The sequence below is a fragment of the Spermophilus citellus genome, assembly GCF_964194105.1.
Source record: "Spermophilus citellus genome assembly, chromosome: 18".
Lineage (NCBI taxonomy): Eukaryota > Metazoa > Chordata > Mammalia > Rodentia > Sciuridae > Spermophilus > Spermophilus citellus.
In genome coordinates this window covers 7,903,930-7,929,779 of record NC_138200.1, presented here as the reverse complement: position 1 = coordinate 7,929,779, position 25,850 = coordinate 7,903,930, and the positions used below count along the sequence as shown (strand labels likewise).

General features: G+C 49.3%; 1 protein-coding gene across 1 annotated transcript in view; it reads left to right on the top strand.

Moving 5' to 3' along the window:
* GRIN2D (glutamate ionotropic receptor NMDA type subunit 2D) overlaps nucleotides 1-25,850 on the top strand; it is a 36,953-nt gene that overhangs the window by 6,454 nt on the left and 4,649 nt on the right. Inside the window, exons 4-11 of the mRNA XM_081275207.1 lie at nucleotides 2,069-2,688; nucleotides 6,185-6,299; nucleotides 6,678-6,889; nucleotides 7,148-7,316; nucleotides 7,801-7,954; nucleotides 10,531-10,656; nucleotides 10,843-11,072; nucleotides 12,322-12,482. Coding sequence (XP_081131333.1) covers nucleotides 2,069-2,688; nucleotides 6,185-6,299; nucleotides 6,678-6,889; nucleotides 7,148-7,316; nucleotides 7,801-7,954; nucleotides 10,531-10,656; nucleotides 10,843-11,072; nucleotides 12,322-12,482 — 1,787 coding nt within the window. The remainder of the gene's footprint in view (nucleotides 1-2,068; nucleotides 2,689-6,184; nucleotides 6,300-6,677; nucleotides 6,890-7,147; nucleotides 7,317-7,800; nucleotides 7,955-10,530; nucleotides 10,657-10,842; nucleotides 11,073-12,321; nucleotides 12,483-25,850) is intronic.

Here is a 25,850-nt window from a genome sequence, read left to right as displayed (position 1 = left end):
TTCTGTGCCAGGGCCATTTTAGGTTATGGAGAATAAAATTGGAGGGGGGGCAGGTCCCTGCCTTATGGAGCTTGGATTCTTATGAAGGAAACAGACAAAACCAACCACAATAGTAAAATCTGTCCTGGAGGAGACTAACAGGATGTTGTAATGACTGAGGCTGGCAGGCTGGAAGGGCCTTGCTAAGGAGGTGACATCTGAGCTGGACCTGAGGGATGAGAAGGGGTGGGCTGAGGAGGTGGGGAAAGTGACCCTGAGAGGAACAACAGCTGGAGCAAAGCTCTTGAATTCAAAAGAAGCTTGGTGTGTTTGAGGAAGAGCAAGGAGGGAGTGTGGCTGGAGCCAATTGGAGGATTAGGAGGGCAGGAGATGAGGTGAGAGAGGCAGTAAGGGTCAGTTCATGCAGGGCCTTGTGGGCCACAGAAAGGACTTTGGCTTTGATTCTAAAGAAGAATCATTGGAAGGTTTTCAACAGAGAAGGGATGTGATCCAATTAATATTTTGAAATGATAACTCTGGCTGCTGTTTGAAGAATGAACTGGAAGATGCAAGAATGGAACAGAGATGGGCTCGAAAGCTATAGATGTCTAGGCAAGAGAGAAAGTGATGTCAATGAGGATTGTGACGGTGGCAGCAGTGAGGAGTAGACACCTGGGCTTATGGTGTGGACACAGAGCCAAGGAGACTGGGAGATGGCCTGGATGTGGGCATGAGGAAGAGACAGGGGAAAGGTGGCTCACGTTTGGGCCTGAGCCTTAGGGTGAGAAAGGAAGACAGGAAGCAGGTCGGGGGAGAAGGGTTCAGGGGTCAAGAATTATGTGTTTGACATGATGATTTTAAGAAACTCTTGGAACTCCAAGGGAAGAAATTGATCAGAAAGGAGGATAGGTTTCCTGGAGCTCATGGGAGCCATTGAGACAGGACATGAGCCATTTCCAGCCATACTCAGTAAAGCTTTCTGCACTGGTGGAGATGGTCTATATCTGATGTGTCCAGTAGGCTAGCCATAGGCCATGTGTGGCTATTGAGCACTTGACATGTGGTTAGTGCAAGTAGAGAACTAAATTTTAAGTTTTATTTAATTTTAATTAACTTAAATTTGAATAGCAAAACATTGTGGGAGGTAGTGTTTAAACCCATGGGTCTGAACCAAGCATGGTGACACACACTTATAATCTCAGCAAGTTAGGAGGCCAAGACAAGAGAACTACAAATTCAAGACCAGCCTGGGCAATTTAAGGAGACCCTGTCTCAATTTAAAAAAAAAATAAATTAAAAGGGCTGGGAATGTAACCTATTGGTAAAGTACCCAGTACTGAAAAAATACAATAAATAAATACATGGGTCTGAATGACCTAGCTAGCAAGCGAGGACAGAGAAGAGTATACCACGGGGGTACACCTATGTTTAGAATTCTGGCTGAGGAAAAGGCACCAGTAGAGACAAGGAAGGAGGGGGCAGAGAAGTAGGAGGAAAATTCAAAACAGGAAAGTCTACTCCATTGTTGAAATACAGTATCTTTACCACCTTTGCTGTATGCTGGGAGATGTAGTCTCCCTCATTGCAATCTTTCCCAGTGGATGTTGGGAGTTGTAGTTCCCCTGTGGATGGTAGGTATAATAATAACAGTGATGTTAGTTGCTGAAAGAGATAAACCCTCAGATCTCAGTGGCTCAAGGAAATAGGTTGCTTCTCATTCATATAAAATGCAAACACGTGGTCCTGATTGGGGCCACAGGATTGATTCTTCTTGTGGCTCTGTAATTCCTGAGGACTTCAGAGTTCTTTTCTGGGGCCTCTTCATCCACCCTCAGATAGGGTGGAAAATGAGGGTCTCGGGACATAGTTTTTAAGGGTATGCTCAGAACTCAGTCATATATTTAAATCTAACCTAGGACTAGCATTTGTCCCAGGAAGAAAAGTAAAGGATTTTGGTGAACAGCCAGTCAGTCTGCCATATTGAGAGCTATGACCCACCGCTGGCACTGGGAACTGTGATCTGCTTGTCTGTTGCTGGGAGATGAGGTCCCCACATCAGGAGGCCTGACATCCTTCCCATGCCCCACAGGAGAAGGGCTCCACCTTCCTTCAGCTGGGCTCCTCCACAGAGCAGCAGCTTCAGGTCATCTTTGAGGTGCTGGAGGAGTATGACTGGACATCTTTTGTAGCGGTGACCACGCGTGCCCCCGGCCACCGGGCCTTCCTGTCCTACATCGAGGTGCTGACTGATGGCAGCCTGGTGGGCTGGGAACATCGTGGGGCCCTGACACTGGACCCTGGGGCAGGCGAGGCTGTCCTGGGCGCCCAGCTCCGCAGTGTCAGTGCACAGATCCGCCTGCTCTTCTGTGCCCGTGAGGAGGCTGAACCTGTGTTCCGGGCAGCTGAGGAGGCTGGCCTCACTGGACCTGGCTATGTCTGGTTCATGGTGGGACCCCAGCTGGCTGGAGGTGGGGGCTCTGGAGCCCCTGGGGAGCCTCTTCTTCTGCCAGGAGGTGCCCCGCTTCCCGCGGGGCTCTTTGCAGTGCGCTCAGCTGGCTGGCGTGATGACTTAGCCAGGCGTGTGGCGGCTGGTGTGGCTGTGGTGGCCAGAGGTGCCCAGGCCCTGCTGCGTGACTACGGCTTCCTGCCTGAGCTTGGCCATGACTGCCGCGCCCAGAACCGCACCCACCGCGGGGAGAGTCTGCATAGGTGAGTGGGGCTGGGATGGAAGGCCTGTGGGGAAGCTTCCGCAGCCTGACTACCTGTAGTGCTCACTAGCCGAGTGGCCTCCATGCAACCATGTGCCCTCTCTCAGATTCAGTGCCCTTTTCTATAAAATGGGTGTAACTGGGTCTCTTTTCTAGAATTAAATCAGGTAATTTGGAAATCACCTGATATACAGTGAGTGTATTACTATATTTTATGACTCTAAATGCCTAATTTTTCCCATTTTAATGTCTTTCAAATCAAGATATGTTTTATAATTGGTGGCTTATCATGGTTTAATTGGTAGTGTTTTCTTGGTGGTAGGTATAAAATAGTAGTACATTTTACAACTGATAGCCTCTTAGATAGAATTAAATATCCTAGTTAGACTAGGAACTGAGCTCCAAACAAAAACACCCAACCACCTCATGGCCCGTACAAGGAAGAAGTTTGTTCCTTTGTCAAGTCACAACCCAGAGATAAGCAGTCCAGTTATTAGTAGGCTGCTGCTCCATGTGATCATTCAGGGACTCAAGGTCCACCCTCCTTGCTGCTCTGGAATCTCCAAATAGTGCAAGCCAGATGGTGGGCCTGAGTGCCAGGTAGAGCTCCCCAGAAGAGGGATGGAGCAAGTAGAGAGCAAACCATTTCCTTCCAAGTGAGGGGAAAGGAACAGGTCTCACATCCTGTTGTGAGAAGGTAGTCACATGGTCAGGACTGAGTTACCAGTTGTTTACAGCAAGGTCCATTCTGATAGGCTAGACATCCATTCTGATTGGTTAGTGCCTGTACTAACTCTTCTGTTTTGAATGTCATCTCTGCACATGGCCTAAGTTAGCTGCAAAGAAGGCTGAGCAATGTGGACTTTAGCTGGACGGCCATATGACCATCTTACAGGTTATTATTTCAGAAGAGGAGAACTGAGTTTGGTGGAAAACAGCATCTTCATCATGGGAAGAGTTGGGAGTGGGGAAACTGATATGTTAGGTGACAGAACAGTGAAGGAGAGGCCACTGATCTTTAAATGAGCTGAGTTTGGGAGGAGGTGGTGGGTGTGAAAGAAGACCTAAGGGAGGAGAATTGAGAAGAGGTGAGTTGGGAATCCGCATCCTGGAACAAGAGGGTGAGAAAAGCATCCCTTGTTCATAAATACTGAGCACCTGCTAGGAACTAGGGCTCATGCTGGGCACTGGGAACACAGAGATGAAAAAGACCATGGACTTCTTCAAAGAACACAGGGTCCGGAAGGGGTGGCAGACAGGGATGGGAATAATGACAGCACAGCATGATGCTTGCAGTAATGGAGGTAGCATTGGCCTTGCGGGAGCATGGGGGAGGAGAACTGCCTAAGCCAGGACATTTTTGGTTGCAAGAAGCAGAGTCTCGTTTAAGTTTCCTTAGGGAAAAGGGGGTTTATTGGAAAGATAAACATGCATAGAAACACAGACATCAGGAATCGAGGCCAAGCCTGGGGCCAGCTATTCTTTCATCTCTTTCTGCTTCTTTGCTCCTGCCTCTCTTTCTCTTTCAGGCTTGTCTCTCCCAGAGGCTGTTGTGTTTTACCAGCACTTCTCTCTCTCTCTCTCTCTCCACCCCACCTCTTTTTTTTTTTTGTACTAGAGATTGAACTCGGGGGCTGTCTATCTCTGAGCTACATCCCCCCAGTCCTTTATATTTGGGGAACTTAGGGATTTGTTTAGTTGCTGAGGCTGTCCTCAAACTTGCCATCTTCCTGCCTCAGCCTCCTGATTTGTATGCACCACCATACCTGGCCTTTACCCAGAATTCTTCTCCCTCATAATTTTAGCCCTTCCTGGCCACCACCCAAACTTCCACATCCATAGTGAAATGTCATTGCAAGAGAGAAAATTAATTGCCCCCAGAGAACCTTCTAAACACACATCTGGGGTCAATCTCTGGAGTCAGGGATGTTTCCAGGAGGAGGAGACCCAAAGGATGAACTGTTCATCCATCCATCCAATCATTCATTGAAAAGCTCTTTACTGAGAATCGACTATGTGCCAAACACCGTTTAAGCACAAAAGAATAGCGTGGTATAAACTGTTGTCTCTGCTGTCACCAAGACAAGCAGTGAACAAACAACAAAAGAAAATATCAGCAGATGATAATTTCTGAGATGAAAATAAATCAGAGGAAAAATGACAAGAACAGCCTAGGGAGCTAGGCTAAGTGGGGTGGTCAGGAAAGCCCTGAGTAAGTAAAATTTAGAGATTTTTAAAAATGGATAAAAACCCAAGCACTGGAAGATCTCAATGAAGAGAGAGGGAAGAGCAGATGCAAAGGACCTGGGGTTGGAACTGTTTGGGAGTTTAAAACACCAGTGTAGCTGGAGCACAGTGCACCAGAGGGAGAAATGGATGAACAGAGATGGACAGACACAGGGGCCTGACTCATGCAGATGCCTTTAGGCTGGGGGAGGAGTTTGGGCTCCATTCTAATGGTGGTCAGGGAGTTCACCAGACATGGAGTATTCCAGAGGGAAGAAATAGCATGTTCAAAGGTCTGGAAGGAGAGCAACTTGGGCAGATTGGTGAGGCCACACTAGTTCAGAGCAGTTGCAGCAGCAGGATTAGGGGCTGGGAGTGATGAGGCTAGAGATGTAGATGGGGCCAAGTCCTTGCCTTGGATGCCAGATTGGGAGGAGTCTGTTTCAAAGTTCTGCAGCTATGGGCAAGCCATGAGTAGGGGAGGGGGACTCAGTTTTGGGTATAGAAAGACCCCTTGGGGCCAGGTGAGATACAGACTAGAGGAGAGATCAGAGGCTGTAGGTCAGGCAGGATAAGGGGTAAGGATCCAGGAGGGTTGTGGGGGATGGAGGAGGGGATGGCTCAGGAAGGATAGGGTTTGGGAATTATGGCCTGGATGAAGGGACTGAGGGGGCAGCCCCTGTGATGAGAGTCTCGCCCAGTGACTGGATGGGTGATGGGAGAGGCCATCAGAGTTCAGTGAAGGGACACTTGAGCTGTCTTTGTGACATGTTGGTTGGTCCAGGTGAGAGGGTGGTGGAAGGGTTTTCCAGACAGAGAACAGACCTGCAAATCCTAGAGAGCAAACCAGCCTGATGCAGTGGCACACGCCTGGAATCTCAAGTGACCCCGAAGGCAGAGGTAGGAAGATGGCAAGTTTAAGTCAAGAGGGTTATGGGGCTGCAGTTCAGGGGTGGAGTGACCCTGGTTCAATGCCTAGTACCAAAACCAAAACAAAAAGGAAATCGTTTGACATGTTCCAAAGACACTTTGCGTCCAGCGTTGATAGAGTGAAAAAGGGGTTTTGAGCTAGAAGCTATCGGAGATGGGGCCTCAGAGGCAGGTGGGGCCACCAAATTGAGGGTCTGGGACCCTGTTCTGAGGGCACCATCAGTCCAAGGAGAGGGTGTGATTTCAAGATTTTGGAGGTGAAGGAGGAGAGATTTCAATCACCAGCTGGGACTGGTGGGTAGGAGGCTTGGCCCAATCCTGGTGCCCTTCCTCCTGGGCAGGTACTTCATGAACATTACCTGGGATAACCGGGATTACTCCTTCAATGAGGATGGCTTCTTGGTGAACCCCTCCCTGGTGGTCATCTCTCTCACCAGAGACAGGACTTGGGAGGTGGTAAGTTGCATCCCAGAACTCAGGAGTGGGAGAAGTCCTGGAATCCTGGGTCCTGGCAGAGGGGGGTCCAAGGTCCTGGACTCTGAGGATTCAGGAGCTGGGGCCCAGCTTGCTGGGTCTGAGGAAGGAGGGCTTGGCCTAGACCCCTGCGTCTCAGGGAGGAAGACTGGGGCCTGGACCCTTGGTCTTAGGAGGGTTAGGGTCTGGATCTCTGGGTATGAGAGAGGAGGGCTGGGGCCTGGGCAGGGAGAAAGGGGCTACCCTGTCCTGGAGGGAGATGGGGCTTACACTCTTAGACCTGAGAGAGGAAGAGCAGGGAGGCCAAGACATCCTGAAAAGTCACCCCAAGTAGTCTGACCATCCTTCTCTTTGACCCAGGTGGGCAGCTGGGAGCAGCAGACTCTCCGTCTCAAGTACCCGCTCTGGTCCCGCTATGGCCGCTTCCTACAGCCAGTGGACGACACACAGCACCTCACGGTGGCTACACTGGAGGAGAGACCCTTTGTCATTGTGGAGCCTGCTGACCCCATCAGCGGCACTTGCATCAGAGACTCTGTCCCCTGCAGAAGCCAGCTCAACCGAACCCACAGGTGACATCCCGGGATCCAGGAGTTCCAGCTTGGCAAGTCTCCTCCCTCCAAGCCCAGCAGTCAGTCCCCGCTCCCAGCCCACAGAGCTCTCCAGCTTGGTACTTGAGCAAGCTGACAGGCTTCTTCAAGCCTCAGTGACCCCAGAAGGCGCCAGCCATAGTTTTAGCTGCTGCCTGTCCCTTTCTTCATACTCTCACCTAATGGGAGGGCCTAAGGGTGAGGAGTCCCCAACCTCCCAAGCCTGGTTGCTTCCCGCAGTCCTCCACCGGACGCCCCCCGCCCGGAAAAGCGATGCTGCAAGGGCTTCTGCATCGACATTTTGAAGAGGCTGGCGCACACCATAGGCTTCAGCTACGATCTCTACCTGGTCACTAACGGCAAGCACGGGAAGAAGATCGACGGCGTCTGGAACGGCATGATAGGGGAGGTGAGGGGACGGGGCGGGGCCAAGAGGCGGAACTCATATGGGGCGTGGCCTAAAGGAGGCGTGATCAGGCTCGGAAGGCGGGGCCTGGAGCTGGACCCAGAGTGGCCTCGCCTTCATGGAGGGGCGGGGTCAGGAAGCTCGGGGACGGGCCATGAGGAGATAGCACGGGGGTGGGGACTATCTGGGTGGGGGTCGGACTTTGGAGCTGGAGGAGGCGGGGTAGGAGGGTGGAACCCCTAGGAGAGGGGGGCGGGGCCGGGAGGATGGAATCCAAAGCCTGAAGAGTCTTGGGGGCGGTGGGCCAGGGTGGGGGCTAGCGCTTCCTTCCTGTCCCCTTTCTCCTCCACTTTTCCCTGCCACACTCTGAGTCCTTTCTCAGCCTCCTCGCCATCCCTCCAGTCTCCCGGGGTCGTCTTTGTTTGCCTCGTCCCTAGTCCCTATCCGCCTGAGCGGGCTTAGCTTGCCCACCCCTCGCCCGCCCTAGGTATTCTACCAGCGCGCGGACATGGCCATCGGTTCCCTCACCATCAACGAGGAGCGCTCCGAAATCGTGGACTTCTCCGTCCCCTTCGTGGAGACGGGCATCAGCGTCATGGTGGCGCGCAGCAATGGCACTGTGTCCCCCTCTGCCTTCCTAGGTGAGCTGGGTTCCCAGGATAGAGAGCCAGACCTAGGCAAGGCTGGAGCCCTGGGGTCACGAAACCTGGGTTCCTATCCTGGGACCATCTGTACTGTCTGTGTGACCCTGGTGAAGTGGCAGTCACTTCTGAGCCTCAGTTCCCTATCTGTAAAATGGGAGAAAGAATTTCCCCATATCAGGCTTTTACCGGGAAGCTAGAATCCGAGCTCAGGAGCCTTTCCTTATAGTGGCCCTTCCTTATAGTGGCCTTTCCAAGGCTGGGAACCCAGTTTTGTTTTTTGAGACCGGGTCTAGGTTGCCAAGGCTTTCCTCCAACTCTCCATCCTCCTGCCCCAGCCTTCCCAGTATGCTCAGCTCCCAGTTGTGTATTCAGAGTTGTATTCTTTTTTTTTTTTTTTTTTTAAAGAGAGAGTGAGAGAGGAGAGAGAGAGAGAGAGAGAGAGAGAATTTTTAATATTTATTTTTTAGTTCTCGGCGGACACAACATCTTTGTTGGTATGTGGTGCTGAGGATCGAACCCGGGCCGCACGCATGCCAGGCGAGCGCGCTACCGCTTGAGCCACATCCCCAGCCCTATTCTTTTTTCTTTAAGAGAGACCTCCAAATTGTATACGCTTCAGGCCCCACAAAACCTGAGAATGGCACAGGTTCCTTTAGCCCCTCCTACTCAGAAGGTTGAGGTGGGAGGGTCACTTGAGCCCAACAGTTCAAGACCAGCCTGGGTAAAATAGGGACACTCTGTATCAAAAAAAAAAAAAAAGCAAGACACTATAGTTTTTCCAGGTTTGTAGATGTGAGATGAAGAGGAAAGATTAGCTCCAGATACCTGTCAGTGTTATGGAGCACCTATATGTGCCAGGCCTTGGGCTTGATGGAAACGCAGTGGTGGACAAGACAGACAAGTCCCGGCCTGCCAGGAGCTCTGAGCCTCATGGGGAGACAAAATAAACTTCTAGGGATACACAGACAAGAGCACTTCATGTAGTGGTAGATACCATGAAAAATGAAGCCAGGGTGAAGGAGGTGGGAGGAGCTGAGCCTGTGCTGGTGTGGGTGCAGAGGAGAGGCCAGGCCTGCAGGCAGCTGGCCAGGTGGGGGAAGAGCAGGGGCAGAGGTCGGGGTATATTTGTGAACCTGCCAGAGGCCTGTGTGACTGGAGGGGCCGCGAGGGTGGGTGAGGTGGAAGGAGTGGGCTGATGGGGAGGGGGCGAATCTCTCAGAGCCCTGGGTGCTATGGTAGGAGATGCGGGTTTCATGTACAGCAGAGGCGAGACTTCTCCTCCAGAAGGGAGCCCCCGGGGCTCTGCGGAAGCTAGAGGCTGGCAAGGAGGCTACTGCAAAAGTTAATCCAGAGAAAGGATGGAGGTGTGCAGCCGGGAGGTGGCAGGGGTGGGATACGGGGACAGATTCAAGGTGTGGTTAGGAAGCTGCCTCCAGCTGGGCTGGTGGCTTTGTGGTAGACCAGGTAGAAATTCCATTTCCTGAGATGGAGAAGACAGAAGTGTACACAGGCCTCTGATTTATTTTCTGTGTATTTTCCACACCCGAGTGTCCACAGTGTCCTCCTTGCACCAGGGTCTCTGCAGGGCACACGGGGAGCACTGCGTGGGACCCCTGCCTCAAGCGGTACATAGCAGGGGAGTGACAAGGTCTCCTCCAGTTACCCAGCAGAGGCAACAGGCATGTCCCCAGATGCTGCAGTGACAGTCCAGGGTAGTGACCTTGCTGCAACAGGGACAGTCCTGGCAGCTCTACTCCGTTGGCCCTGAGAGGTACACTTGATACTCATTGGCTCACTGTCAGTGAACACCGGAGGCAACAGTTATGGAATGTAAGGAGGGGACACGTGAATGGGAGGCCAGCTGATGGACAGGTCAGGTGGCGCCTCTGGCAGGGAGCTGAGGAGACAAGGCAGAGAGGCTGTGACTTGATGGGGCGGTGCTGTGAGCACCAGCTGGTCAAAGAAGGGTAACTGAGAGACGAGCAGGCCAAAGAGGAGGGTGGGACAAGGCTGAGCCACAGGACAGTGTCCTGGGGGTGCTGGGAAGCTATGGGAGGCGACGAACAAGAGAGGGACAGGGTCATCTCTGGCCACGTTGGGGGTGGGCTGGAGCCAGACAGCCGGTGTCAGGAGGCCAGGGAGATGATGCCGGGGAGGGGAGGAGGCCTGAGTTGTGTTGGCGTGAGAAGGGAGAGGACAGGAGTGACATCAGGGCAGGAGCAGGAGCAGGCTGTGCTTCAGGCTGTGGCAGGAGGAGGAGAGGGAGGGAGGGAGGGCAGGCATGGCAAAGGGGGACTGTTTGGTGTGGGACTCCCCAAATGGGAAGCCTGGAGCTGGTGTGGGCATAGCGTGGGACATGATAAATGGCCTGGAGGGTGAGTGGAGGCGGGTCTGGGCTCAGGCAGCATCTAGGAGGGGTTGCGATGGCTGTTTGAGGGGCGCCCGCCTCCAGGGCTCAGTGTGAGCAGTGCACCTCGCCTGAGGAACAGAATGGAAGGGAACATGTGCACATGTCTGTGGTCCCCACAGTCCTTTGCCTGTCAGAGCCATGACCACACCTCCCTTGTCCCCAGAGCCCTACAGCCCCGCTGTGTGGGTGATGATGTTCGTCATGTGCCTCACTGTGGTCGCTGTCACCGTTTTCATCTTTGAGTACCTCAGTCCCGTAGGCTACAACCGCAGCCTGGCCACGGGCAAGCGTGAGTCCCCTCCCTCCGTTACCCTACCTGCCTTGACTGCACGCAATTAAGTTTCCCAGCAGCCCATGGGGGTGGAACGAGGTCTTGGGGGGCATGCCCGAGGTCCTGGGGGCTTGTAGGTTTTTTATGCTCCCTCATTGAGCAGAAGGGACTTGGGGTCCATGAGCCTGTCCTGGCGCCCTGCAGGCCCTGGTGGCTCAACCTTCACCATTGGGAAATCCATCTGGCTGCTCTGGGCCCTGGTGTTCAATAACTCGGTGCCCGTGGAAAACCCCCGGGGAACCACCAGCAAAATCATGGTGCTGGTGTGGGCCTTCTTTGCCGTCATCTTCCTCGCCAGCTACACAGCCAACCTGGCCGCCTTCATGATCCAGGAAGAATACGTGGACACTGTGTCTGGACTCAGTGACCGCAAGGTGTGTGGGTGCGGAAGGGAGCCGTTGGGTTGGAGGGCAGAGTTGGCACGGCAGTGAGGAGTCCCAGGGGAATCTCTTCCCAAGGAGAATTTCAGAATGGCAGAATGGGATGTTTTGGAAAGAGAAAGGACATGTCTGTTCAATGGACTATTTAAGTCTTCCTGGGGAGGGTGTCTGTCCCCCAGTGTTCTAGGGGCAGCAGCACCGAATGGAATTTTCCAGAGCAGAGCATCTCTCAGACTATAGTGAAGGACTAGGTTTTGAAACTTCTAATCCATCGGGGGCAATGCTTTTGTAAAATACAATAGCAACAGATTACTAGGAAAGTAAAATAAAATTTAAAACCCAGACATTCTAGCTAAGCACAGTGGCACTCGGGAGGCTGAGGCCAGCCTCAGCAACTTAGCAAGGTCCTAAGCAACTCAGTGAGACCCTGTCTCTAAATAAAATATAAAAAAGGGCTGGGGACATGGCTCAATGGTTAAGCGCCCCTAGGTTCAAATCCCTGGTACCAAAAATAAATAAATAAATAAAACCAAGACATTCTAAAGTTAACCCCAGATTTTTATGTATTAGACTCAATAGACAAAAATTATTTTATCAATTCATTCCAAATGGTCTCTTGATGCTGCACTTACCTCACTGTAGCCACAGTGTGACCAGGGACAGGCAGTCTGCAGGGCACACTTTAAGACCAAGGTGGTTAACCGGTGTCATGACCTATTAGAAGGTTGATAAATCAACTCTAAGCATTTTCCCCCAGCGGAATGGACTAGAATAGCATAGGAGAATGTGTTGACTCTACCTTATGTCGCAAAGGGGAATATGGTTTTATGAAACTTTTAGTCATAAACACACCTGCCATTGAGCCAGCCCACACCCATCTGGCTACATCTGTTGTTAAAACAGTGAAAAATTTCTGAATAGATTGGTAAATAGCAACTGCCCTCAGCCCCAGCACTGGGACTACCCCTGACCCAGCAAGTTAAGGGTTAATGCCTGGCACATCAGGGACCTCTAGAAGCTTCTAGCTTCTCAAACTCTGTGGCCAGTGGCCTCAGTTTACCTGTCTGCAGCCATGCTTGCTGGACAGGACTGAGACCGTGTTACCTGCTGTGGTGAGCAAATCTGAAAAACGCTTCTGAGACTGGGGTATTTGCCAATTGGCAGGTGTCCCCCAGAATGGGGCACTTGGGTTGGGGATGTCTCTGGGTAGGGGGCATCCTAATAACTCTGCATTCTGCCCCAGTTCCAGCGGCCACAGGAGCAGTACCCACCCTTGAAATTTGGGACCGTGCCTAACGGGTCCACGGAGAAGAATATCCGCAGCAACTATCCCGACATGCACAGCTACATGGTGCGCTACAACCAGCCCCGCGTGGAAGAAGCACTCACGCAGCTCAAGGCAGGGTCAGCTCAGACTGGGGCTGGGGCAGGGAGCGGGGCTGGGAATGCTCAGAGATGCCTGGGGTCAGGGCTCACTCTTCAGTCAGACTGGGTGGGCCAACTTGGAGGGCGGAGGTCTTGGAGGGCTCCCATGGACTCCCTCTTCTAGGAGGGTTCCTGGGATGTTTTCAGAAATGCAGTATTATGGATTCTAGGACCCAACTCCTGGGACTCAAATCTTGGTTCTACCCTTTCTTTGACTCTGTGATCTTGGGCAACTTACTCAACCTCTCTGAACCTGTTTCCTCCTCTGTAAAATACAGATAACAAGAGCATCCCCATTATGACGACCATTAGGTCATTGTAAGTTAGTTAGTTAATCCATGCAGAACCCTGTCCTGCATCCTATAGGTGTTTGCTGATACCATCATTGTTATCATCATTATTAGATCTGAACAACAGAAGCAATACTTGGGTTGTTATTTTTAATCATCTTTACATCAGTTTCCCACATGATACAGTTAAATTCAGTCCCTGAAGTACAGCCCACAAGCACAACAAAGCTGAGTGCCGGCCAGGTGTGACGTCACCCATCCAGTCCCAGCTCCTTGGGAGGACGCCAGAGGAATGCAGGTTCCAGGCCAGCCTGGGCGACTTAGCGAAGCCTGTCTCAAAAAAATAAATAATAAAAAGGGCTAGGGATACAGCTCAGGGTTAGAGCACTTGGCAGCATGGGCGAGGCCCTGGGTTCAATCTCCAGTACTACTTAAAAAAAAAAAAAGAATAAAAAGAGCCGAGAGAACAGCAACTTGTCCCTGTCCCTGTCCCTATCCCTTAAGTATTTAGCCTTTCAACATGCATTGTTAAAAAATTTTTAGAGTTTGAACCCAGGGGTGCTCTGCCGTCAAACTATATCCCCAGTCCTTTTTATTTTTTATTTTGAAACAGGGCCTCCCTAAGTTGCTGAAGCTGGCCTTGAATCTGCCATCCTCCTGCCTCAGCCTCCCAAGTCACTGGGATCACAGACATAGCCACTGAGCCCTCATAGCAGGCATTTATTTTCTTACCCCACCTATGCCAGTCAGTGAGCAGCAATTCTTGCCCTCAGGGGGCTTAACATCTAGAGGTAGGAAACAGAACATTAAATAAGCAAACAGAAGAATGGAGGGGGTGCACCAAGATGCTTTCAGAAGGGAAGGGTGCAGCATGGCTGGGTGGGAATAGTTTTACCTGATGTTCAGGGAGGGCTTCTCAGAGGAGGTGGCATTTGAGCAGAATGCTGAAGGAGGGAAGGGGGCAATCAGGGTGGACCTGAATTTGAGTAGGGAAGGACAAGATCTGATTTGTCTCTAAATTGTCTGCTCCCGTGTGGAAAAAGGACAGAGGGGACCCTAAGTAAGTGGGGAAACCATCACGGCATCTAGAATCTTCCCTGAGGCCCATCCTCTGCTCACCCCTCTGGATCTTTGTTACCCTTCTGTCTTGATTAGAATTGGGGCTGCAAGAAAAGGAACCAGCCAGTGCATGTTAAGTAAAAGGGGCGGCTCAGCACAAAGCTCAGGTGGTCTCGGAACCAGTCTTCAGCAGAGAAGGCAGCCATTCATTTAGAACTTAATAAAGAGACCAACTCTGCGCCAGGTACAGTTCCTGGATCACAATAGACAACAGCAAAATAAGGAGCTTCCCAGATGGGTCACGAGTTTTCTTTTCGTTTTTCTTTTTTTTTTTTAATAAATGTTTTAGTTGTCCATGGACCTTTATATTATCTACTTCTTTTTATGTGGCTCTGCCACTGAGCCATAACCCAAGCCTTGGTCAGGAGTTTCGAAACAGACAGAGGTTTCTTTCTCCTGCTACCAGGGCAGCAGGGTAGCTCAAAGAGACGGCCAACAGGCTGAACTCTTCCTCTTTTTTTGTTCTCCCAAGCTTGCAGCATAGACCTTCATGCTCTTTTTGATTGTCTCATGGTCTCAAGAAGGCTGCTGCCCCTACATGGGGCACATCCTACCTAGTTCCAGGCAAGGAAGAGAAAAGGTGAAAGACAGGAGGTTTTGCTTCTGGGAAGGCTTTGCTTTTATGTTGGGGAAGCTGATCACGAGGACTTCTGGCTATTTCCCAGAACCTATCAGATGGCCACTGCTTGCTGCCAGGGAAGCTGGGAAGTTAACTGTGTTAGCCACCCAGCCTCTCTTGTAGAAAATGGTGGAGGGAGGAGGTCAGAAATGGAGACATGAACCCAGCCTGTGTGGAGTTTGCGTTTTGCCACCAAGCAAGTTCTCTCTTGCACTTTTCTTCTCAACCTTTCTCTCAATTTCTGGGAGTCACATGGGTTCTTGGCTCCTAAACTCTGCCTGTCTGCTCTGTGCAAACCTGCAAGCCTCTTCAGTTCTGATACTAACTTCAGCAACATTTTTTTTTCCGGGGGGGGCGGGGTGCTGGGGTTTGAACCCATGGCCTTGTGCATGTGAGTCGAGCACTCTGCCAGCTGAGCTGTACCCCAGCCCAGCGCTTTCTCTCTAGGCTTCTCTTCATCACACCTGCAGCCCCACTTCAGCCCTTTAGGGCATCCCTTTCTTCTTGTCCTTCCTTCTTGAAGGTCCGTTGACAAGATGTTGTTGGGGACAGACTTTTCTTTGTTACTAAGGCTTTGGGAGATGCACTGCAAACCTTTCTAGGGCCTGGTCAAGAGTACAGTGGAGACTGGATCCATATGTAACTATTTAAACCTTGTGAATCAAGCTAGTATTGAGGCCTCCTGCCTGGACACATATACCTTCTTAACCATCAGAAAAGCTACTAAGTTCAAGTTAAGCCCGGATCAGCTGGTGCAGTGGTGCTCATCTGTAATCCTAGGGAGGCCAAGGCAGGAGGATCACAAGTGCGAAGCCAGCCTGGGCAACTTGGTGAGGCTATCTCAAAATTTATAATAAAAAAGGCTGAGTTGTGGTGCACCCCCTGGTTTCCATCCCCAGTTTGATTGTCAAAGAAGAAGAAAAAAGAAAGTCTCTCAGGGTCGCAGGAGAGAACCTGACTCACTGTCTTTCCACTGCATCATAGTCCCTGCCTTTCCTGGCTGCCTGCACTCTTGGCTCATGGCCCCAAATCATTCTGACCTCCTTTTGCATCAGCTCATCTCCTCCTCTGACCAACCCTCTTGCCCTCCTCTTCTAAGGTCCCACATGACTGCCTGGGCCACCCATATGGTGCAGGATAAGCTCCCTACCTCAGGATCCTTCACTGCTCGATCTGCAAAGTGTCTTGCCAAGTGAAGTAATATATTCAGAGGTTCCAGATACTAGAGAATGGATACCTTTGTGGGGGGCACCATTCCATCTACCACACCTTCCCAGGGCATATTCTTGAAGTGAGGTGTGGATCCTGGGTGGGCACCGCCCCCAGGGGAAGTCTTCAAAAAAAGGAACCCAGGCCAGGTGCAGAGGCACCCACCAGTAATCCCAGCAACTCAAAAGACTGAGGCAAGAGGATCACAAGTCTGAGGCCTGCTCAGCGACTAAGGGAGGCTCTAAGCAACTTAGTGAGACTGACTCAAAATAAAATAAAAACATCTGGGTTCAATCCCCCCATACGTGGAGAAAAAAAAAAAGAACCCAGAACATCACCCCCCTTTCCCCAAATTCTCAGGGAAGTATAGAGTGTAGGGAATCAGGTATCAAAACACAGCACAGGGGCTGGGGATGTGGCTCAAGCGGTAGCGTGCTCGCCTAGCATGCGTGCGGCCCGGGTTCGATCCTCAGCACCACATACCAACAAAGATGTTGTGTGCGCCAAATACTAAAAAATAAATATTAAAATTCTCTCTCTCTCTCTCCCACTCTCTCCCTCTCTCTCACTTTCTTAAAGAAAAAAAAAAAAACAGCACAGAATGAGGAAAAAGTTTTTTTCCATAGTGCATCCATCCATTCATTCGCCAAGTACTCGTGGAGAGCCTCTGATGTGTCAGGCGCTCTGCCAGATGCCTGCCTCCCGTAGACTTGAAGCTTCTGCTGGAGTGGGGTAGGCTGCAAACCCACAGATGTCTAAAACCCAAGGCCTCTAAAGTGCCTCAGCGTTGAGCCTCTGGTCACAGGAACTTTCTCTCTGGCCATCTTCCTCCGCAGCTGTGCTTGCTTCCATGTTGCTCCCAGCGGCTTCCTTTCTCCCTGGAGACCGCATTCCTACACCTTCCCCGTTCAGCGCTCCTCCAAGGCCCGGGAGTCCCGCAGTATCCTGGGGACACCTAACAGCAGTGGTTTCAGAACCACGTAGTCCTGGGTTTGAAAGAGCTATCCCCCTTACTTGCTGCCGACCCTGGAGCACACAATTCAGGTCCTGAACATTAATTTTTGCCACCATAAAATGGGTCAAGGATCCCTCGCGGGGGTCAAGCGGCTCTGGGAAACCAGTTCAATTTCACGTTCCCACTAGGAAGGATCTGATTGGTCCAGCTAGGGTCAGGTGCCCACATCAGGCCCAATCAGCAACACCCAGGGTGGACCTGGTCACGTGGTTGTCCCGTTGCCCTTTCCACGTCAGGGCAGGTTCTCCCAGGTGTGCGGCCACCTGCGTTGGGGAAAAGCCTAGCTTTCCTTCCAGAACACTCTTCCTACGCTGGTTTCTGCCTTTTCTTCTGTTTCCAAACCTAGTGAACAGAAGGATGGAGGGGTGCAGCGAGAACACGTTTGTTTCTGTCCAGGGCTCTTAGCCTTCACGTTCGGCTGCCTGGGAACCAAGTTTCCCTTCTTAAATTTCTCTTTTCCCCTCTCACTAAATGATTCCTTTGGTTGCCCTTGCTTGTGGTTAAAGTGAAAATCGCTCTTTCCTTCTTAATGTCTGTGTTGTTTCCTTCCATTCTTTTTTCTAGAACAGAGCTGAGGAGCGGTTTGCAATTTAAAATTTTCTTGGAAACACACTGAAAGAAATAGATGATATTAATTTTCTTAATATTTTTAAAATATATTTTTAGTTGTTGATAGACCTTTATTGTATTTATTTATATGTGGTGCTGAGAATTGAACCCAGTGCCTCACACGTGCCAGGCAAGTGCACTGCCGCTGAGCCACAGCCCCAGCCCGTAATTTTCATAATATATTTTATTTACTCCAGTATTTTCAAAATGTTATCATTTCAACGTGCAATTGGTATGAACATTGAGATGATGTTGGGGGAGTGCATTCAGTATGTATTTTATGCTCAAGGCCCACTTCAACTTGGACTTACCATAGTGCAGGTGCTCAATAGCTCCATCTGGTCTGTGGCTGTCATGTTGGACAGTACCCATTTAGAATTGTTTTTTTCTCTTTACTTTCCTTCCTCTTCTCATCTCCCCCACCCTCTCTTGCTCTTTCTCTTACTTGTACTTCTTCCTCTTTCCTTCCTTTTCCTTCCCCAACCTCAGATTTCATCCAAAGTTTTTCCAAGCTCCTCAGGACCTATATAACATTGTCTCCAGTGCCCGCTTCTGGGAATTCTGTAAGTTCCTGGGTTTCTCAGGTTCACCCTGGCTTTAAGCTCCTCTTTGCTGATTTAATTCACTTCCTTAGACCATCTGACTGGTCCTAGTGTGTCATCCCAAGTTCAGAATCTATGAACCAGAACTGGAACCCAGAAGGCCTCCACTGTGTGTGGTGGGGAGACAGGGAGGGGCCTGAAGACTGGCCAAGCTCTGCCCGCACTGGCCAATAGATATGCCACAAGCCTCGGGTAGTGCTGTTTTCCAGTGGCCACATTAAGAGACATAAAAAGAAGCAGGTGAAATTAATTTTCATAATATATTTTACTTGTCCCAATATGTCCAGTATATTACTTTGACACATAATCAATGCAACATGGTTGAGACCTTTTACCCAAGCTTTTCTCACATGCAGTCTTTGAAATGCAGTGTGCATTTCATACCCACAGCACCCACCAGTCCAGAACCTCCCGTCTCAAGTGCTCAGAGCCACGGGCAGTGTGAGGTCACCGCATCAGACAGCCCAGGTCTGCATTACCTAAATGAAAAGTGTCATAGTGGTCATCACAAACAGAAGACATGAGAGGCATCTGACCACCCCCGGCCCCTGGGAGACTTTTTCACTTCCTTACTCACCCCCCAGAGTATTCTCCCCAGCCAGCGCTGACTCATTGCTCATCTCCCTGCTTCCCACTTCTACCGTTTCCTTCCCCAGCTCCTCCCTCCTGGAAGGCTCCTGGGAATCCCAGATCCTCTCTTGGGCAAAGCAGAGACTGTTTTTCCCAGCTCTGCTCACGGAGCCACCCTGACCTCACTAGCACCTGCCAGGGGGAGGCTTGGTTACAAACAGCCTCCTCTCATCCACAGGGATGCCTCACACTTTGTCCTTGGCCTTAGGGAGCAAGAATTCAGACCCCACTTTCCAAATCCACTTGGTTCCTGAGTTTTGGGTAGCAAGAGTGAGAAAGTGACTAGCCAGGGAAACTGCCCATCTCACAAAATGAATCTGTCCCCCTCTCTGACTTTGGAGAACCAAGGATACCTGTATGCCTCTGTCCCCATACAAATGTCAACCACATTCCCGGCTTTTACTGAGTAAAAATAGCTTGGAGACCTCATTCCATGTCTTTTTATAGATTATCATCATCCTTTTTTAAAATTGAGATATAGTATACATACAGTGAGGAAGAGCAAACTACAAAAAAGTGGACCACCCATTGATTGTTTATACATGCACATGCACCCATGGGACCAGAGGAAGGTATGGAAATCTTTCCAGCTCCCGGAAAAGCTCTCCTTTGCCCTTCCTTCCTCCCCTCCTTCCCTCCCTCCCTCCTTCCTTCCTTCCTTCCTTCCTTCCTTCCTTCCTTTCTTACTGGGAATTGAACCAGTACCAGAACTGGGCACTCAACCATGGAGCCCCCCCACCCCCACGCCCTTTTTGTATTTTATATTTTACCAGAGATAGGGTCTCACTGAGTTGCTGAAGCTGGCTTTGAACTCTTGATCTTCCTGTCTCAGCCTCCCAAGCCACTGGGATTTCAGGCACAGTACTGCGCCTGGCTTGAACATCATCTTAACAGAATCAAACAGGGTACATAATGTCTTTTGTGTCTTTTTCTCAACATTGTTACCTGGTCGCTGGCTTTTTGCTGTGTGTGCCATTGTGTATACCCTTAAGTGAATATACCACAAACTCTTCCATTCTGCTGTTAGAGGACATTTGGGTCATTTCTAGAGTTTGGCCATTATGAACAGGCTACTATAGTAAGTATTGGGAGGATGTATACCTTCATTTTTTTTGTGTGGGGGGGGGTTGCTCCCATCGATGGATCAGCTGGGTCAAGGGAGGGACATGCTCAGCTGTGATGGATTCTGCCAGGTGTTTTCCAGAGTGCTTGTGGCAGCTCACACTCTCATGGGCAGTACAAGTGTTCCACCTGTTCCACATCCTTGCCAACCCTTGGTCTCATTCCCACTGTCTTTTTAATTTACTATAGTGTTTATTATATTCCAAGTCTGCTCTAACTCATTTTAGCTCATGATTAGTTTGCTGGGGCTACTGTGATGGCATATTTTTTGGCCTGTCATTCTGGAGGCTGGAAGTCCTGGTATCGTGGGGGGTTGGGAGAGAAGGATCCCTCCAAGCCTCTCTCTCCTTGGCTCACAGGTGGCTGTGTCCTCTCTGTGTCTCTTCAGATTATTTTCCTTTTAAGTGCTTCTGTGTCCAAACTTCCCCTTTTTATCAGGACACCAGTCTTATTGATTTAGGGCCCACCCTGTGACCTCATTTTATTTTTTTTTAATTAAAAATAATTTTTAAACATTTTTTTTGTTGTGTGTGGACACAATACCTTTATTTTAGTTTTATGTGGTGGTGAGGATCGAACCCAGTGCCTCACACATGCTAGGCAAGTGCTCTTCCTCTGAGCCACAACCCCAGCCCCTCATTTTAATTTGATTGCCTCTTTCATGACCATTTTAGATTAATATTATTAGAAACAAGCACAGCAAGATTCCCACGGCTGCTAATCACCAGGGCTGGGACTTGAACCCTAAGCTGCTTCTGCAGCCCAGGCTCCCAGCCTCTGGGCTGCACTGCCTTGTGTACACAGTGAGAAACCCAGAGCTGCTCCCCTGCCCCCTCCCAATTCACAAAGGACACCTCTGTGTTTCTCATTGTCACCTCTTGCTCTGATTTCCTGCTTCTGCTGAGTTCTTTTTTTTCCCCCAGTATCCCTTTTACATTTTTTCTAATTTTTAGTTCTATTTTTATCAGTTGTCCATCCACACAGTTTAGAAAGTAAAATATAAGATTTTTTGAAATGAAAAACAACAGGCCCCCATCTGCTTACCTCCCATGTCCCCCACCTGGAAGAATTTGCTTTCACCTTTTTCATTGTAACATTTTGCTATTTCTCTAAATACCATTTTTGTACTGCTACCTCTAGATTTTTTTTTTTTTTCAGTTTTAGGCATTTTCCATCCACTTCTCACTATGGAAGGCACATACTCATGCTCTTATTTAAATCCTTCCAGCCTCCCACATTGTGATTCTGACTAGATGAATATTCAGTGTTTACATGTTATGACTATGTAAATGCTCTCCCAGCTGCCACAAGTAGTAAACCATGATTACATTCCTCTCCTACACAATTCTTTGATTTTTTTTTTTCTGGAGTTAATAATTGTCTTTTTTTTTCCCCCTTCAGTTGCTTAGTGGCTGAGTTTTCTTTGTGCTTAATTAATTCAAACCCAAATTCTCTGTTAACTACCTGAATCTCTTTTTATGTTCAGAAGCATCAAATGCTCTCTTAATTTCCTTTTACTGAAGAGGTCTCTCTTGGCCTTCTAGCCTGCTCCTAGTTTGGATTCTGTGGAATCACAGATTGTTACTTTACCTGGGTTTTGCTCCCTTGTGCTTTTAAACATCCAGACAAAAGGCATATAGGAGAAATATTTTTGGAGATATTGCATATCTGAAAAGTCTTTGTCCTCATACTGAGTAGACAGCCTGGCTAGGTATAGAATTCTGCAGTAGAGATCATTTCCTCTAAGGATTTGGAAGTATGACTCCATTGTGTTCTACTGTCCAGTATTACTGGAGAGGAACCCCAAATTATTCAGACTTCCAAGCCTTTGTGTATGGTCTGTTCGTTCTTTCCCTTGTCCTCAGATACTGACATTTATTAACAACATGCCTTGATCTGTTTGCATTTCAGTTGTATTCTCATGCCATTTGTTTTGAGGAAATTTGTTTTTCTTGAATTCTTTTATGAACGGTTTCTTCCTTCTCATTCATTTCCCTGTTTTTTTTTTTTTTGGTTCATATTAATTTGATATTAAATTCTCAGAATGTCCATTTCTTTTATCCTTTTTCTTATTTTTCTCTGATCCTTCCTACAAGATTTTCATTTTTCTTTTACCCTTTTATTAAGCTTTTCATTTCTACTATTTCATACAACACACACACACACACATTTTGTGGTGGGGCTTAAGGATTGAACCCAGGGCCTCACACATACTAGGCAAGCACTCTACTGCTAAGCAACATCCTCAGTCAAGTATATTATTAATTTTTAACAACTCTTTTTTTGGTCTCTGGACTTTTATAGTATTTTGTGAATTTCATATTATGCTATTTTACAGAATCCTATCATGGTTCAAAGTTGTAGTATCTTATTTTTCTGACATTATAGTTTTTTACTTTTAAGATATTTTCTCATCTTCACTGTTTCCACCAAAGCTCCCTCCCCCTCCCCCATTTATCCATTTTGTATCTTTATCTGATGTCCAGTAATCCTCTGTATCTGTTCCCATTTGGGAATGGAGGTCTAGAATTCTGGAAGTGGTAAGCTTATGAGTGCTGAGCAGGGTTGCTGAACTTTACTGTAGGGTGATCTAAACCATATTTTTCCTGGAATTCCAATGATGGTGTTTTGGGGGGAATTTTTTTGTTGTCTTTTCTTGGGATACACACACACACACGTAGTTTTTTCTACCACGCAGCCTGCGCAGTGGTTTCATTAATGAGGTTCTAGGCATTAAGTTAGTTAGAAGAGATCAAAATAAAACACACAAACCAGTACCTTATTTTACATTGCTAGGTCCGAGACGGCTCGCCTCCCTGGTTCCCGCCTCTAGCCGCCCAGCAGGGCAGCGAGGATTACTCAGGGCTAGCAGGAGAGAGAGAGAGCCTTTTATTTGGGGGACAAGAGATTCAGGGGAGAATTCCATCCAATGAAGGTTGAGGGGGGGCTGCACTCCAAGGTCAGGGTCAGTGATTGGGTCCCCAGGGTCAGTGGTCAGGCACACCCCCACACTCTCTCATCAGGAAAGGGTCGGGATAGCTCCGACACAGCCAGAGCGCCTCAGGCCCTTAACGGGAGTCACCCAATCACGTGTCAGAATGGCTCCCCACAGTTTTTGGTATATTCTTTGTTGTCGGTGGACTTTATTTTATTCATTTATATGCAGTGCTGAGAATTGAACCCAGTGCCTCATACATGCTAGGCAAGTGCTCTACCACTGAGCCACAACCCCGGCCCTTGGGATATATATTTTTTTAATATAGAGAGGAACAAAGAAGAAAATAATAAGCCATGATCTCCTTGACAAGATAACCCTTAATGACATGGAAGTTAAAAGGCATTCATTCGTGCACCCAGTAAATATTCATTAAGGTCTTCTTAAGCCAGAGTGCTGGGGTCTAGCAGTGAACAGATCAAAGTCCCTGGAGCTTTCATTCCAGACTAGGAGACAGGCACGTGTGTGCCCCGAGCAGACTCCAGTGACAGGCAGGTATCTCCAACAGACAGAACATTTCTGCAACCATGGGAAGGTTCTAGACTTGTGCAGCCCCACGGGCAGTCCCCAGCTATTGAATGTGCTTGGTGTGACAAAGGAATGTGATTTTTAATTAAAATTCTGATGTAAATAGCCAGATGTGGCAAGTGGTTACCCCAGTGGACAGCACTGGAAAGTGCCACCCTCCCAGCAAGGCACAAGGGCTCTGGCTGCTGGGAGGGCGCGTGACCTCACAAGAGAGGAAGGATGTGCATCTCCTACCAGGAAATAAAGCACCCAGCCTGTCCCGGGGCCCATCCATGAGCCATGTTCAGTTCCCCACTCACAAAGGAGCTGCACAAACCTCAAGTCCCCTTTCCCTAAAGCAGGCATTATTTTTATTTCTTTTAAAATAGGAAAGACACAAATACACACACACACACACACACACACACACACACACACACACACACACCTTCCCTGTACACTCCTTGAAAGTGTCTCTTGTTTTCCTCTTGCTTTTTTCTGAGGAGGACTCCTCTTGGCCACTTTTCCATGGAATGAGGTCTTACCTCTCCGCTCCAGGGCCCAGCCCACCGTCCAGCCTGAATTCATTCACTCAGCCGCTTTTTTTTTTTCCTTGAGACAGGATCTCTCTGTTGCCCAGGCTGGCCTCAAATTCCTGGGCTCAAGAGATCCTTCTGCCAGTCTCCCGTAGCTGGGACCGACAGCACACCATGCCCAGCTTACTCAGCCAGTCTTTATTAAGTACTTCATGTATACCAGATGCTGTTCTAGACCCTGTGGATGCAGTTTTAAACCAGAAAGGCAAAGTCTCTGCCCTCGTGGGATGAAAATCCAGTGGGGAGAGACAGGCAGTACAGTGAACAGATAAAAACGTTGGCTGGCGTGTTCTGAGGCATAGGGGTTAAGTGCTTATCACCAAGTCAGGGCAGGGTGAAAGCGTTTGCAAGACCTGGGAGGGGGCTACGGGCTGCAGTATTAGGTAAGGGGCTTGAGAAGGTGTCTTTTGAACAGACCTTTGAAGGAGTGAGGGGTTGAGGCAGTGGCTATCTGGGAGAAGAATGTTCCAGCAGGGGGAACAGCCCGTGCTAAGGCCCTCAAGCAGCAGGAAGCTGTACCTGTTCCAGGTACAGCAGGAAGACCAGTGTGCCTCGCCCAAAGCAATGGAGGGGCATGGGGGCAGAGGGGTAAGGAGGGGTGAGGAGATGTCCAATGGCCTGGGCCTTGAAGCCCAAATAACTCAAGTCATACTGGGTAGAGAGTCAGGGGAGGGTGGTGAGCTGAGGAGGGACAGGCACTAGATCGAAGATGACAGAGTGGAAATAAACACTGAAGAAGAGAGAGGCAGGGAATTTTTATTTTTCTCCAAACTTGTACCCCAACCAAAGCTGTAGGAAACAGCTGAGGGTTAGTTTTTTGGTGCTGGGGATTGAATCCAGGGGCACTTAACCACGGAGCCACATCCCCAGAGATTATTTTTTGAGACAAGTTGCTTAGGGCCTCTCTAAATTGCTGAGGCTGGCCTCAAATTTGCAATCCTCCTGCTTCAGCCTCCTGAGTCACTGGGATGCAGGCATGCCACCACCACACCTGGCAAATAGCTGAGTTTTAATACCGATTTAGGTTTGGGAGGTGGTAGGGGCTAGGCACTAGATCCCAGAACAACTGAGCAAACAATTTAAAATGAATGCTGGGCTGAGGTGCAGCTCAGTGGTGGAGTGCGTGCCTGGCATATTCAAGGTCCTGAGTTCCATCCCCAAAGCAAAAACAAAACACAAAAAACAAGTGAACATCATTTGATTCCACCTTCCTAAAATTCCCTCAGTTATTTCCACCACTGAAAGCCTTAACTTTTAGTTTTCTCTAAAGGCTCTTCAGGCTCTCCCTCTGCCCCCATTTCCTTAAGGACCCTTGACGATCTCCTTCCATCTCATTCTAGTCCATAGCCCCTCCCTTCCTCCTCTTCAGGCTGACTCTGGAAACTCCAAATTCTTCCCACTCAAAAGTGGAGTGCAATTCACCTTTCGCCCCCAAGGGCATTTTCCTAAACAAAGAGAAACCTAGAGAGAAATTATAGTTTCCCTGCAAGGCAAAAGCGCCCACAGGCAGTGGCGGTATTTTTCTTGCCTGCACGTCCATTTCTGATGCCAGCAGGGATCTCCTGCCCTTTTGGATCTACAGAAAACCAACCCAGACCCCACTCTCCAGCCTCGGGACTGGACAGTGACTGCTCTCCCCGAGACCCTGCTAATTCTCAAACTCTGTGTTCTTTGCTCCACCCCAACTCTGCTTCTGCTCTGTCCATTCAATTTGGGGCAGCTGCTCCCAGTCTGTCTCCCCTGTCCGGGTCGGGGGCATGGACTAATTCAGCCTTTTTTCCTCATTCCCACACACTTCAGGCATTTATGTGTGACCATGTTAGTGTGCGGTCAGAGCTTTTCTGAGTTTTTGGTCACAGGGATTTACACCAGCTGATAGGCTAAGGGTTCTGGTAGAAAGCCTGCCTAACTGTGTGTGTGTGTGTGTATACTCAGAGGCCCCAGGTTCAACCCCCAGCACCACTGAAAACAGAAAAAACAGGCTAGCAATTCAAAAGTCAAGGTTAAGCATTCTTCCCTGGAAGACCCTTTCCT